At 38.8% G+C, this 13,426-nt stretch overlaps 1 protein-coding gene across 1 annotated transcript in view; it reads left to right on the plus strand.

Annotated features, from left to right (window-relative positions):
- NNT (nicotinamide nucleotide transhydrogenase) overlaps positions 1-5,046 on the plus strand; it is a 47,593-nt gene extending 42,547 nt beyond the window's left edge. Inside the window, exons 20-22 of the mRNA XM_059833301.1 lie at positions 414-532; positions 1,514-1,629; positions 2,895-5,046. Coding sequence (XP_059689284.1) covers positions 414-532; positions 1,514-1,629; positions 2,895-3,044 — 385 coding nt within the window. The 3' untranslated portion in view covers positions 3,045-5,046. The remainder of the gene's footprint in view (positions 1-413; positions 533-1,513; positions 1,630-2,894) is intronic.
- Positions 5,047-13,426: the final 8,380 nt, after the last annotated feature.

Below are 13,426 nucleotides of genomic sequence, written 5' to 3' on the forward strand. Positions count from 1 at the left end.
TGAGGAAGGGGAGTGAGTGAGCGGCTGTGTGGTGGTTAGTCCGGCTGGGGCTAAACCACGACAGAAGCATTGAAAATATACTCCTAGCTTCTTTAATTCTACTGGGAAATGAGCATATTCTTTTGCATACCTGTTGTGTCAGTCACGCTTTCACCTTTGCAGAAAAGGAACAGCTGCTCTCCATGTGAAAAGTCAGATCTATGGGCCTTGTTCCCTTTCCCACCCACTCAGTTCCCTGCAACGCTGGAAAAGAAATTACGATATTGTTATGGTTTAACCATTTCTTTTTATTAATTCACATCTGTGCTTATATGTAAGAACTTCTCAGACTTGTGGGTCACAGGTGGCAATTTTACTGTATAAAACAGAGTGCTCAGTACCTATTAATGGGGTTGGACTTTCTTTCCTATTAGGTTTGGTATTCACCCTGTGGCTGGCCGTATGCCTGGTCAGCTGAACGTACTCTTAGCAGAAGCTGGTGTTCCGTATGATATCGTACTGGAAATGGATGAGATCAACGAAGACTTCCCAGGTTAGCATGCGAGCTATAAGTTTCCAGTAGATTGGATTTATCTTGTTGATTTTCATTTGGTTCTGGTTTTACATCGCACAAGGATTTTTAAAAATAGAAAATTTCTGTCAGGCCATTCAGTTTCTCTTTTTGCCTGTTGTGATACCAGTGTAGAGCAACAGAGGTCTTCCTCTTGCAATCTGAGTGCTCACCCAGCTGATGGCAAGTGAGCACAGAGGAATACAAGAAATAGCCTGACTCAGAAGCAGAAAACTGAGAAGCAGAGAGTACAGACAGGTAAAGCAAAGGGAAATGTTGAATGCAGAAGTACAGAAAAGAGTAGATACTGAAGGGAGGTTAAATAGGCCTGTGGAAACTTGTTTCCTCCAGAACCAAGAGGACAGTTCTTTTAATTGCTTGTAGCTGTGAAATAAATGACAATTGCTGTGTCTTTTTTATCGCTGTTACTGCTTCATACAGGAAAACTACTGTTACTTCCTTAGGTCAGGTGTTGTGGATGACTTGACCCTGTCATGTCTGCAAACCAGTATAACATTGTACAGACAACTTCTTGCTTTCTTACATCTTTGTATAACAATCAGAAAGTTACTGGTAAAAGGGTTTTTTGAAAGAATATTCAAAGGAAAAGCCAGGCACAAAAAAATTAGCAGGTGATGATACTATGTGTATATGAAACCATATTTAAATATCAAAGGATTTAACTTCTGTGTGGCAGAGTGGTCTAATGAGTCCCTTGGAATGGGGTTGTAGATGCTTGCAGTTTGCTGGCAGTAGTTGGTAGTACACTTGGACTCTCGCATATAGCTGGCTTAATAAGTCTAAAATATTTGTGAGTGAAGTCCCCATGAATGTTTGTGGAGTGCTTACCATAAGGGGTTCTTCTGCCTCCAAGGATCAGATTTAACACAAAAACGTACGTCAGCCTCTGTTCGGGTTTCAGATTAATTTTTCATCAGTTTTATTTTCTTTGTCTTGCTGCAGAAACTGACTTGGTCCTTGTAATTGGTGCAAATGATACAGTTAATTCAGCAGCTCAGGAAGATCCGAACTCTATCATAGCTGGAATGCCAGTTCTTGAGGTCTGGAAGTCCAAACAGGTGAGACTAACAGAGTTGCGTTTAGCACCTACCTTAGGTAGCATGCTTTATAGAATAAGCTAACAAGGTTCTTCTACTCTTCCGGTTTCCATGAGAAGCTTTTCTGCAAGGTATCCAACAAAACAGTCAGTACTTTGCAAGTGTATTGCACTGTTCATGATTTTATAATCATCAGCAAGTGCTTTAGTGAGACTAACGATGACTGCAGTAGAAAAGACCAATGAAGGTGTTTCTGCTAGAAAATGTGATTAGAGTAAATGATGTTCTGCTCACTTCTGCAGCCCTGAAGCATTTCTGTACAGATATCTGTTTTTTTAAGTTTATTGGATAATTGGTTGACATCTTTAATATTGAGGCGGAAATATAAAAATGAATAATATAAATAAAAAAACCCAAACAAACAATGAGTGGCTGGGTTGAGAGTTTGTTCTGTCCAGATTGAACAGACAGTTTAGTTACCTCACCAGTTTTGCTCTTTGAAAGCAACGTCATCTGATCTAAAGTACATATTCGTGAGTTTCCTTGATGTGAAATCCTTGATCTCTTGTTCTGAACCCAATTGTAGCCTCAGTTCTTCTGTGGATTAGCCATTCAAGTGCTCAGAGTCATAGGCACATATATTTATCAGTGTTTTGTGCATAGCTATGTGTTGCAGTTTGAGAAATAAACATGTACATGGTTAAAGTTGGTAAAACTTCACAGTTTTTCAGCTGAAGGTGCTGTGGTTGACTAATTTGACATTTAATAACTAGAACTGGCTGAAATTTATTTTAGGATTTTTATTAATTAATTAATTAATTAATTAATTTTAAATCCCATGTATGAAGTAATACAGAGTAATGGTCTGGAGAAATAGCAGAGAGCGTTGCACCAAATATTGATGTGAACGCTCACCTGAATTGTGTTGCTGTCAGGGAATGGGGTTCTTAAAAGAGTTCAAAAAGAAAAAAGCCTTAAAAACCTTCTCAGTTATAATCATTTGTGCCCATCTTGCTTTGACTTTTTTACATGGAATAAAGTAGAAGCGTGTGCATGTGTAGGGTCCACAGTCTCTGACATGTAATACTATTTTTAACAATAAAATGTTCATGAAACTGGTTCAGATATCAATTTGTCTGCTATATGGTTTTGTAGCAGTGAGCACTTTATTTTGGCCAGGGATCCCTCTTCCTCTCCATTCGTTTGTGGAGGTTGGTTTTGTGTTGTCTTTGAGAGGGAGTGGTGGTTGGTTTTTGCTGTTTCAAACATGAACTCTTTATGTGCAGGTCATTGTAATGAAGAGATCTTTGGGAGTTGGTTATGCAGCGGTGGACAATCCAATCTTCTACAAACCCAATACTGCCATGTTGTTGGGAGATGCTAAGAAGACTTGTGATGCTCTGCAGGCCAAAGTCAGGGAATCGTATCAAAGCTAAATACTGGTCTATATTCCACTCATGATTGCGACTATAGTTTTGTCACAGAGGTCACGGAAAACAAGAGTTAGAAGAATCTTTTCCTGTCATAATGCAGCCGGCATTTGGAGAAGACTGCATTGACTCCTAGGAGATGTAGTTTAGTCAGGGAATGTAGGCTTTTATGAAAGGACGGGCACATTAGCCCTTCAAACTAAATCTCCCATGAGGCAATGCATTAAAGAATGAAAATGTGCTTTTTAAGGTTAACATTGAGGTGTTAGAAGCAGGAACTAATAACTCGTCATCTTTAAGTAGTTATTGGCTTCTTCCTACTAACTGTACTTCAGTCATGCGAATTCACTAAAAAATACTGTGCCAAAATTGTATTCTGTCTTATCATCAAAGCTGTTCTTTGCCGGTATGGACAAAACAACTATTTATTTCATCAAAACTTAAAGCAAAATTAAAAACAGATGCAAGCAGATGCAAATAGATGCTTACATGATTTGAGATTCTAATGTTCTGTTAAATCTCTATAGAAAAATTGAACTGTTTCTTTTGTGGATTGTATGGATGCTGTGAATCACGAACATTTTATGAATACAGTTCCACTTTTTTGTAGTGCCCTCTTACATTATGTAAAATGAAACACAGGATTTCAGGGACCTACCAAGTGATCTTCAAGCCTGACAAGGAAATGTACAGTTACTTGCACTGCTTAACTCTTCTAAGCAGCTGCTAAATTCTTCATCTTTTCCGGTCGTTGCCTTTTTACGTGTCTGAGGAAAAATGTGGTCCAGTTCTGCACAGACAGAACATCTTGCATACCTTATCTGTTCACAGAATTTGGACCACGGTGTTTTAGTTTATGTTCACTTAGTCTTTTAACTGTATTTGCTACTTTAAAATTTAGTGATGCTTTCTTAATTAACATTTTTGTGATGCTGGAAAAGGCAGTTTTGAACATACTTAAGATGCTGGAGTTTATTAGAATTTTTCTAAATAAATAAGCTATTGTTTGGACAGCACAAAACACACCAAACTTAAAATCCAGTGTTTTGATTATTTGACTTCTCCCTAATCTAATTAAAAGTACTGTTAAATCACCATAATAAGTTCAGCAAAGAAGTAAATTCAATTATGACATAAATTGCTGTTTTGTTTTTATGTTAAGTGTACTTGAGTGGAACTCAAATATTTGTCTAAGAAAATGAATTTATTGTGTTTCCATAATGATGTAGCAACTGTCCATGGTGACGAAGGCTAAATAGAAATAGCTGTACTTGTGTTAGAAAGCATTCATATCTGGGGAAGACAAACTATTAAAAAGTAAATCTTGATAATCCATCTTGATTGATAGAACAAACATTTTTATTACACCGTGTATAGAAACCTCATAAAATATAGTATTTCTACTTAGCTACCTCTGTTTTTATGTGAAGATCACTTAAAACACAGACTTTGAAAGGTAATGCATTAAGAAATGTAACAATGTATGAAAGAAGCTACCCTTTTTGCAAATCTCTCTTATATGATTTGAAATAAAAATTATCATGTAAGCATTAATATGTTGTACGCTGCAGGAGAAGACTTGTAATTAAATTTTAATTTAAAACATCGTGGCAGCTATATTTGAATGTAGCATGTGTGGCCTCTTGATATCATTGTATTCAACTTTTCTTTTAGGTCTGCAAAAAATAGGAGGTAAATGGGAAAAGGGGAAAGACAAAGAAATAATCCTCTATCTCTCTCCCTCCTAACTAAGCGAAAAGGGGATTTGAAGGGATTTAACATCCCAAAGTGTTAATTTTTGTCTTGCTGAACTTGAAGTATCTAACTGCGGTATGCAATATGTCTTTGCTTATAAGTAGCTAATATAAGACTTAGCTTTTCCTTTGTATTTGGAAAAAACCGCAATGTTATATTGGATCAGAGGTACCAGTGTTATCTTTAAAACTGTGCTTTACCATGGAACATCAGGTAATTGTTGAAGTGCTAATAAAAAATCAATTATTTTTCATTATTGATCACTGTCTCTTTTTCTCTCCTGTTGTGTTTCCGGACTAGGTAAGTGGTCTGAGATTCTTTCTGGGAGTTAGAAGATCAAAATGCCACCAAAGGATGTTGAGATTGAAAAATGTAGTGAAAAGGAATCACGGTGAAATATGCATATTTCTTTTCTTTTTCTAATTTGAACGGTTCTTTAAAATATTCATTCTAGGTGTGACTGATGTCACCTGACCTTAGTGACTTCACTATAGTTCTTCTAGTAAATGAAGAGGGTTAGATAACTTCTGAGAGCAGTCGATCCCAATATGTGTTGCCTTTTTGACTTAAAGAGAAAAAATAAAAAGCTGTAAGAACTAACTTAGCTGAGTACTTCATTTTCCATTGGCTGAGGTCCAAGATGAATCGTATCCATTTGAACCTGATACCATAGAAGTTTGCTTCAGTTCTTAGTTATTTAGTTCTACAAGATGTTGATTGTGATGATTTCAGTTTCTACCTTCAACGTGAATGATAAATAAATAATTTTAGCCATCTCATAGTCTGTTCAATTGTATCATTGCACAAGTCTGACATGCAACTTTCATGTTTTCTTCAAGCTTTGGTCAAGCTGAGACTTGAGGTCTTTCTTTTCAGAGGCTGCAGCGCTGTTGATTCATGAGGTAACCTCTCCTCCCTCTTGATTGAGCAGTCCATCTGAGAAACATATACTCACACTATATGGATTTGTAGTCTGACAAATTGTAAAGCCATAGCATGTGTCCTTTTGGTGGATCTGACTGCTAGTTTGAAGATACTACTCTCTACCCCATCTCCAGCTGCTTATTATCACCCAAGAGGTATTTATCCTGCCTCAAGCAGGCTATGGAAATCTGTTCTCAGATCATAGCAAAGCGGTGCAGCAGGAACAGAAGAGGGTGAAGGACACTAATCTCTGTTCAGCTCGTGGAACTTTTCCAGTTTGCGGTGTGTGTCCTTGGCTGCAAGACACATTGGATCTTTGTTTTTAATACAAGTTGTTGCACTACTAAAGTTACAGAGGAATTTTGTTTGGAAGGGTCCTCTAGAGAGAGTTTTGTCCACTTCCCTGCTGCAAACAGATCCAGTTCGATCAGATTGCTCCAAGCTTTGATTTGAACATCTCCTGTGTGGAGATTCCACAACCTCTCTGTTCCCCTATTCCAGTGTTTGATTCTTCCAATTGTGAATATTATTTTTTTTTTAGTATCTAATTGGAATTTCCTTTGCTGCAACTTGTGTGCATTACCTAATCTAATCCTGTTACTGCGCCCCTCTGAGAAGAGTGTTTTCACCACTGTCTCATGGAAAACAACAGGAAGATTCTGCCCCTATCCTCCTCCAAACGCAGTTCACTCTTTCTCCTTCTATGTCATGTGTGAATGATGGCTCCCAGTTTGGCTCACTTCGGTATGTCAGTGGTTTCTTGTACCAGACATGCTAATGCAGACAGTCTCACAAGTATAAGGTGTAGGGAAATCATCACTTCCCTTACCTGCTGGCTATATGCTTACTGATTAAGCCCAATATGCAGTTTGCCTTTGCTGGAAGGTTGTGCTACTGTTTAATGTTTCATGATAGTCTAGTGGGACCATCTTTTTGTTTTCTGCAGAGCTGTTTTCTAGCTAGTCAGGCCCCACTCTGTACTGTTGTATGGGGTTATTCCATCCTGAGTAATGGACTTCACATTTGCCTTGGAACTTAATGAGATCCTGTCAACCTGTTTCTTAGCCTGCTGAGGTCCCTCTGGCAGTTGTGCGCTGCAGTATATAATTTGTTCCTGCAATTTGCTAAAATCTCTGAGCTTGTTGTGGGTGGCTTTCCTTCCCATTTTCCAGGTCAGTAATAAAGACATCAAAGTGTCTAGACACTAGAGGTAGTCCACAGTAAACACCCTCAAGCATACAGGAGTGGATTTTATATCCTCAGCACCAAGTACCTTGTTTGCCAGGATTGATTCTGTTGTGCCAAAATAATTGCTAAGGTAGACTGCCAGATGACCAGAGCATAAGAGAGAGATTAGAGAGAGATTTCTTCCATTCTGGGGCTTAATTATTTGTAATAAATTAACTTAAATTTTAAATTAAAAAAAAACGACTCCAAAACAAAAAAGCTTTTTGCTCCGCTAGCACGTGTATGCTTTTGTGTAAGCATAAAAAAAGTTCTTGCAGGAAAACTTTATAGGAAGGAATCTGAACACTGGGAGATCTGGGCATTCTGTTCTGAACCTAAGTAGTGTGGTTCAAAGACTTGTTTCATAAGACTTGCAATGAGTATTGTTACAACAATATCACTAGTGTGGGGTGGTTTAAAAAAAACCAAAACAGCAAAACAACAAAATTACAAATGGTAATGACTTGCATAATCCAACTGCTCTGTAGCTGCCCAGAGGATATATTACATTAACTGTTGGACTAACGTGATACATGGTTCTTTCTGAGAGGAAGATAATGTACTTACACATTTTCATAAATGGGCTTAGTAATATTCGAACCTTCAAGTTCCCAGAAGGTAATGTTTTGAAGTACCAAAACCAGTCCCAAAACAGTAATTTAAGGTATTACTTGAGAAATTAAGAGACTAATTTATAGCCCTTATTCCAAGGCAATCATCATAATGACTTCTAAGGAAAGAACTTTTTCTCTAGTTGCAAAGATAATGAGAAATGTTAGCTAATGAGAAGAGAGTGAACGGAAAAAAGTGTTTAGAGGAAATATAGCTATTCTGCTTTCTCTATTTCACTTTTGCCTGGAGACAGATTTTCCCTGAGAATGAGGGGGATAATACTCTTCAGCTGAACATATGCATAGGTAGCTTGTGTTCTTACCTTAATGACAGTTGATCAGTTTTATTTTTCCGTATATACTCCAAGACTGCATGTAGCCCTGTACATCACTCTGAAATGTGGCACTCCACAGTCCAATTTTCTGCACAGCATATATAATTTATAAATTAATACCCAGTTTTACTTACCTGTTAGAGAAATGGCTCTCTGAATTCTATATTGCAAATTTTTAAATTCACATCTCTTGACACTTTTTTGAACTCTGTGGGTTGTACTTCTGCAAAGCAGTTTCAGTTAGCCAGAGATATGGAAAATAACTATTACACCTTATTTACCAACCACAGCTGTCTTTGGAATATTATGTGAACAAGAGATAAAAAAAATGTCTGTTACACGTTTTGAAAATAGGATTGAAGTGGTTCAGACAAGATGGGGAAGAAATTGTATGTCAGGGAAGTAAAGTAGTCATGCTGCAAAGATCAGACCTTTAATTCACGTATAAGTATAGCTTTGAAAATAAGTTTATACATGATGCAGTTCTGTTAGATGTGCTGACTATGATCTTTACTAATAGTGTGATATTTGCAATTAGGCGTGAGACCAGGAAAAGGCCCTGTGTGTCTCTTGACCTTCTTTTCCTGTCCGTTGTTGCAAAATCCATAAAACAGCTTATTATCCAAACCTTTCCCTATTAAAGGAAGGAAGCAACAAAGGAGCTGGAGGACAAAAGGGCTGAGGGGGCTTCACGCTCAGTAAGAAGTGTCTTCTGAGAGAAGATTGCGGTTGAACTCTAGCACAGCATGAAATTAAGTTATTCTATTACATGGTCAGTCTAACCCATAATTTAAAAAATCCCTAGCAGAGTGGAAGCTAACAGCTAGTGAACATAAAAAGCTCAAGCAGATGTTAAAGCTGTCTCATGCAGTAATAACTAGCAGTTGCCCATTCTCCATATTAAAATATTACAGATGTGGATAGGAAAAACCATTTGGTTTTCTGATTTTACGTTCTCAGAAGCTCATTGTTGTCATAGGCCATGGTACAATGAACTTAAGTTTTCAAGTGGTTTATGGTGGATTTGTTAATGTGCGGACACAACACAGGAAGTTGGCTCTTCTGTGATTTATGGGCACATCAACAATCCTTATTTTTCATCAGCATTCTGTCCCCAAATGTATCCATTGACTGTTAGTTTAGTGAACCATATAATATGAGGTGATCTAATTATATTTGAATTGTAAAACCAGAGAAGTGTAATCAGCACAGTGCAATGTGCTAAGTATTGCTATAATTTTCATGTTGCATTCCTGATGTAACATTGACTTATTTTTTTTTAAACTTCTGGAGATATCATAAACCATTCTTTCTACCTGGTCAATTAGATCTGTGAACAGTGTTAAAGTTAACGTGTGGAGCTGCTGAATTTTGTCTGTAGACCTCAGAACCCTGTTTTTCTGCAGGACAATGGAGCAAGAGTAGGTATCTGTTGCCTATTTACCTACTTGTTCCTTTTTTGGTTTCTGTGAAATCATTACGGCATTTGGTATTTAAATGCTAACTCTTGCTGAGGGATCTAATTTCTGTTGTCCTCCGGAGAAGGTAGTCACCTTTGCATTTTTCTGTGGAGTTGATCTTACAGGAAACCATACAGTAGCCCCACCCTACTGTCCTGTATCTATAACTCTGTTAGCAAGCTAGAAAAGGGAGGCAGCTTCCCATCTCTGCTGTAGACTGACCATTGGGGTTGGTCCTAAAATGTTACTCTGCTGCTCTAACATTTGTTTTCAAATATGAAACTGTTCTTTACTGTGAGGGTGGTGAGGAACTGGAAGAGGTTGCCCAGAGAAGCTGTGAATGCCCCCTCCCTGGCAGTGTTCAAGGCCAGGTTGGATGGGGGTTTGAGCAACCTGGTCTAGTGGAAGGTGTCCCTGCCCATGGCAGGTGGGTTGGAACTAGATGATCTTTAAAGTCCCTTCCAACCCAAACCATGCTTTTTAAGGTAGCTGGAAATCCCTTATGTTCATTAAACATCTGAATAGAGTGAATATGGCCTGAATGGGAGATTATATGAATGACAAACTTCAGTTTCAGTTTGGAAACATACCCATTGTCCTTGAGATTGGGCTTGAGATTACCATAGTCCTCATGTTAGACAGATGTTGCAAGTCCTCTGATTTATTAGAATGGATTTTATTAAAAGATTGAGCAAAACAATGTTGGGATGAAGCTGAGGTGACAGTGAAGTCTGAAATACAGTGCAAAGAGCTCAGTGTAACAAATGGTGTAGCACTGGAGGTAAAAAGACTGGCTTTGGTTGTCCTGCAGATGTGCTGGGTTGGTCTCCCTGATGAATTGCAGTGTACCCCTCTGGATGAGAAGGAGGCATTTGAAGTTTTATGTCCTTTGTTGATGACATGACAAATGAGAAAATTTTCAAGAGGAGGTGAGTTTGACTTTTGTAACAATCAATTCTCTTTCATTCTGTTTAGGGACCAGCTCTGTGGCTTTGGCTGAACAGTTAAATCTCAGTGTTTGAACAGGTGTGATATCCTTCCATCTCAGAAAATGTACAATGAGTTACACAGACCAACCATTTTTTAAATAAGTAGTAGTCTTAGCAACACATTTTTTTCTGTGCATGCATTCTTCTCAAAATAATTGTCTTTAAAATTGTCAGCTCTTAAAAAGAAAAAGAAGAAAGCTGGATCTTTTACCAACCAGAACCTGGAACACACATAGTCTCCAGACTTCTCCTGAATTGGTTTTCTGTTTCTTAGGTGGTATTCTACTGTTAGTTTTCAATAAAGCCATAGCAAAGCCTTCCATGAATCAGATAACTTCTCACTGCAAATAGCTGTAAAATCATTTAAGCCTATTTGTCTCTTTAATTCAGAAACAAGTTCTAGTATTTGGAAGATACGTCTTTGAGAAGATGTTTTGTTAGAATTGTTCCTGCAGACGATGCTTTTTTTAATCAAAAAAGCATGTGGGTGAGGTGCAAAAGTCAGTATTCGAGCCTTAGTTTTCAACCAGTATCTTTCTTATTTGATCTTCAAAATATACTGATTTGACTCTCAGCCAGACTTACCTAATAATATATTAGGTTGGGACAGGGAAGTAGCTCGTTTTGATTAGTTTGACATTAAGTTTACCATACCTGAAGACTTACGTTCTTTGCAGGAAATACCGAAGCATTCTGCCAGAGTTTAAATTCATTAATATTTTTCCATTTCCAAGCAGATGTAGTAAGATCAACTCCTTTTTGTCTATTTAGCTCCAAAAATTGCTTCCCTCATGACTTTTACTTTTAAGAATAGTTGTAATTGGATTGGGAATTACTCTGATGAACTTGCGATGTAACTTTTATTGGTGGCTGAAACTTAGTTTCAGTTATTTTCTTAATTGTCTGCATTTTGTCTTAGAGGAGGTGGCGGCCATGGTTAATAGGAATGGAAACATGGAATAGAATTATCAGTTTGCAGGTGTTAAATTGTGTTGAATACAAAGATAATAGGAAGGGAACAGGGAAAAATAGGATTTGGGCATCTAAACCAGCTTTTTTTTGGTAAAAATTTTAGGTTTTATATGTTAAAGTTTCATCAAAATAAAGGTGCAAGAAGGCACTTTATCCAGCCTGCATCTGATGCTCTATCCACAAATTTCAGTGCTCCTAATAGGAATTATTTGTGATTTATATCAGTATTCACAAGCTGTCAAAATAGAGGCATTCAAGAAATCTAAGTGTTGAGTTTTTTATCTTTGAAATATGAAATTCATGTCTTCTGATGAAAGTATAGATAAACAATTATCCCCTTACTGGATTGTATTTCTTGTGTGGAATTTGGGGTCCAGAATAAAGGATAGTTGAAAAGAAAGCCCCTTAAAGAACAGTATGATTCAGACCTTTGTGAACTAGGGAAGGTTTGATACTCTGAGAAAGGGAATCACAGTTTGCGTCATGACTGCCCTGTGATGGTAATATCTTTACTGTGCAAGAGGAGTTAGGATCTTTGTCACACCAAGCACTACGTAGGTGTTCAGGGTAGAATTATAAATCGTAGAATTGTTTAGGTTGGAAAAGACCTTCGAGTTCAACTATTAACCTAACACTGCCAAGTCCACCACTAAAACATGTCCCTAAACACCACATCTACATGTCTTTTAAATACCTCCAGGCATGGTGACTCAATCACTTCCCTGGGCAGCCCGTTCCAATGCTTGACAACCCTTTCAGTGAAGAAATTTTTCCTAATATCCAGTCTAAACCTTCCCTGGTGCAGCTTGAGGCCATTTCCTCTTGTCCTGTCACTCATCACTTGGGAGAAGAGACCAACACCCACCTCTCTGCAACCCCCTTTCAGGTAGTTCTAGAGAGCGATGAGGTCTCCCCTCAGCCTCCTCTTCTCCAGGGTAAACAACCCTAGTTCCCTCATAAGACTTGTTCTCCAGACCCCTCACCAGCTTCGTCGCCCTTCTCTGGACACGCTCCAGCACCTCAATGTCCTTCTGGTAGTGAGGGGCCCAAAACTGAACACAGTATTCGAGGTGCGGCCTCACCAGGGCTGAGTACAGGGGCACGATCACCTCCCTACTCCTGCTGGCCACACCATTTCTGACACAGGCCAGGATGCCATTGGCCTTCTTGGCCACCTGGGCACACTGCTGGCTCATATTCAGCCGGCTGTCAACCAGCACCCCCAGGTCCTTTTCTGCGGGGCAGCTTTCCAGCCACTCGTCCCCAAGCCTGTAGCGTTGCATGTTGTGACCCAAGTGCAGGACCCAGCACTTGGCCTTGTTGAACCTCATACAATTGGCCTCGGCCCATCGATCCAGCCTGTCCCTCTGCAGAGCCTTCCTACCCTCGAGCAGATCAACACTCCCGCCCAACTTGGTGTTGTCTGCAAACTTACTGAGGGTGCACTCAATCCCCTCATCCAGATCATTGATAAAGGTATTAAACAGAACTGTCCCCAATACTGAGCCCTGGGGAACACCGCTTGTGACCAGCTGCCATCTGGATTTAACTCCATTCGGCACAACTCTTTGGGCCCGGCCATCCAGCCAGTTTTCTACCCAGCAATGTGGAATATGAGTTGCCACAAAATAAGCACGTCTTTTAAGGCTAGTGTTTTGCCAATATTTATTAAAATCCTGTTGGAATAAATACTGTTCAGATCCAAACAGTGGGGGTGAAGCTGTGTTTGTATGTTTGTTGGTGTATGTAAATGCAAGTTGTCAAAATGTAGGTGTCAGCTGATATTTACCTCCACAAAGACATTTTGCTTGCACATCTAAGACTTTCACGTAAACTGCTGCCTGTTTGCACATTTAGAGATTTTTTTGAAAGCTTGTACAGAAATGTCAAAGTTAGCTCTCTTTGGCTTAGCTTGTGAGAAATAATCCTCGTGCAGAATGAGTAATGGGGCAGCTATGATACTGTCTTCTGAAAAAGACCTTTGCTTCTTGGGGAGTTGGTTGTTGCTATTGTTCGGTGGCCTGTGGGTGTCATAACAGACTAAAAATTAAAGGGAGAGTTAACATCTTTTATTAGGCAAATGATGCAGTTGGGAAAAGAATAGACACATTTTTC

This window comes from Gavia stellata, chromosome Z, assembly GCF_030936135.1.
Source record: "Gavia stellata isolate bGavSte3 chromosome Z, bGavSte3.hap2, whole genome shotgun sequence".
Lineage (NCBI taxonomy): Eukaryota > Metazoa > Chordata > Aves > Gaviiformes > Gaviidae > Gavia > Gavia stellata.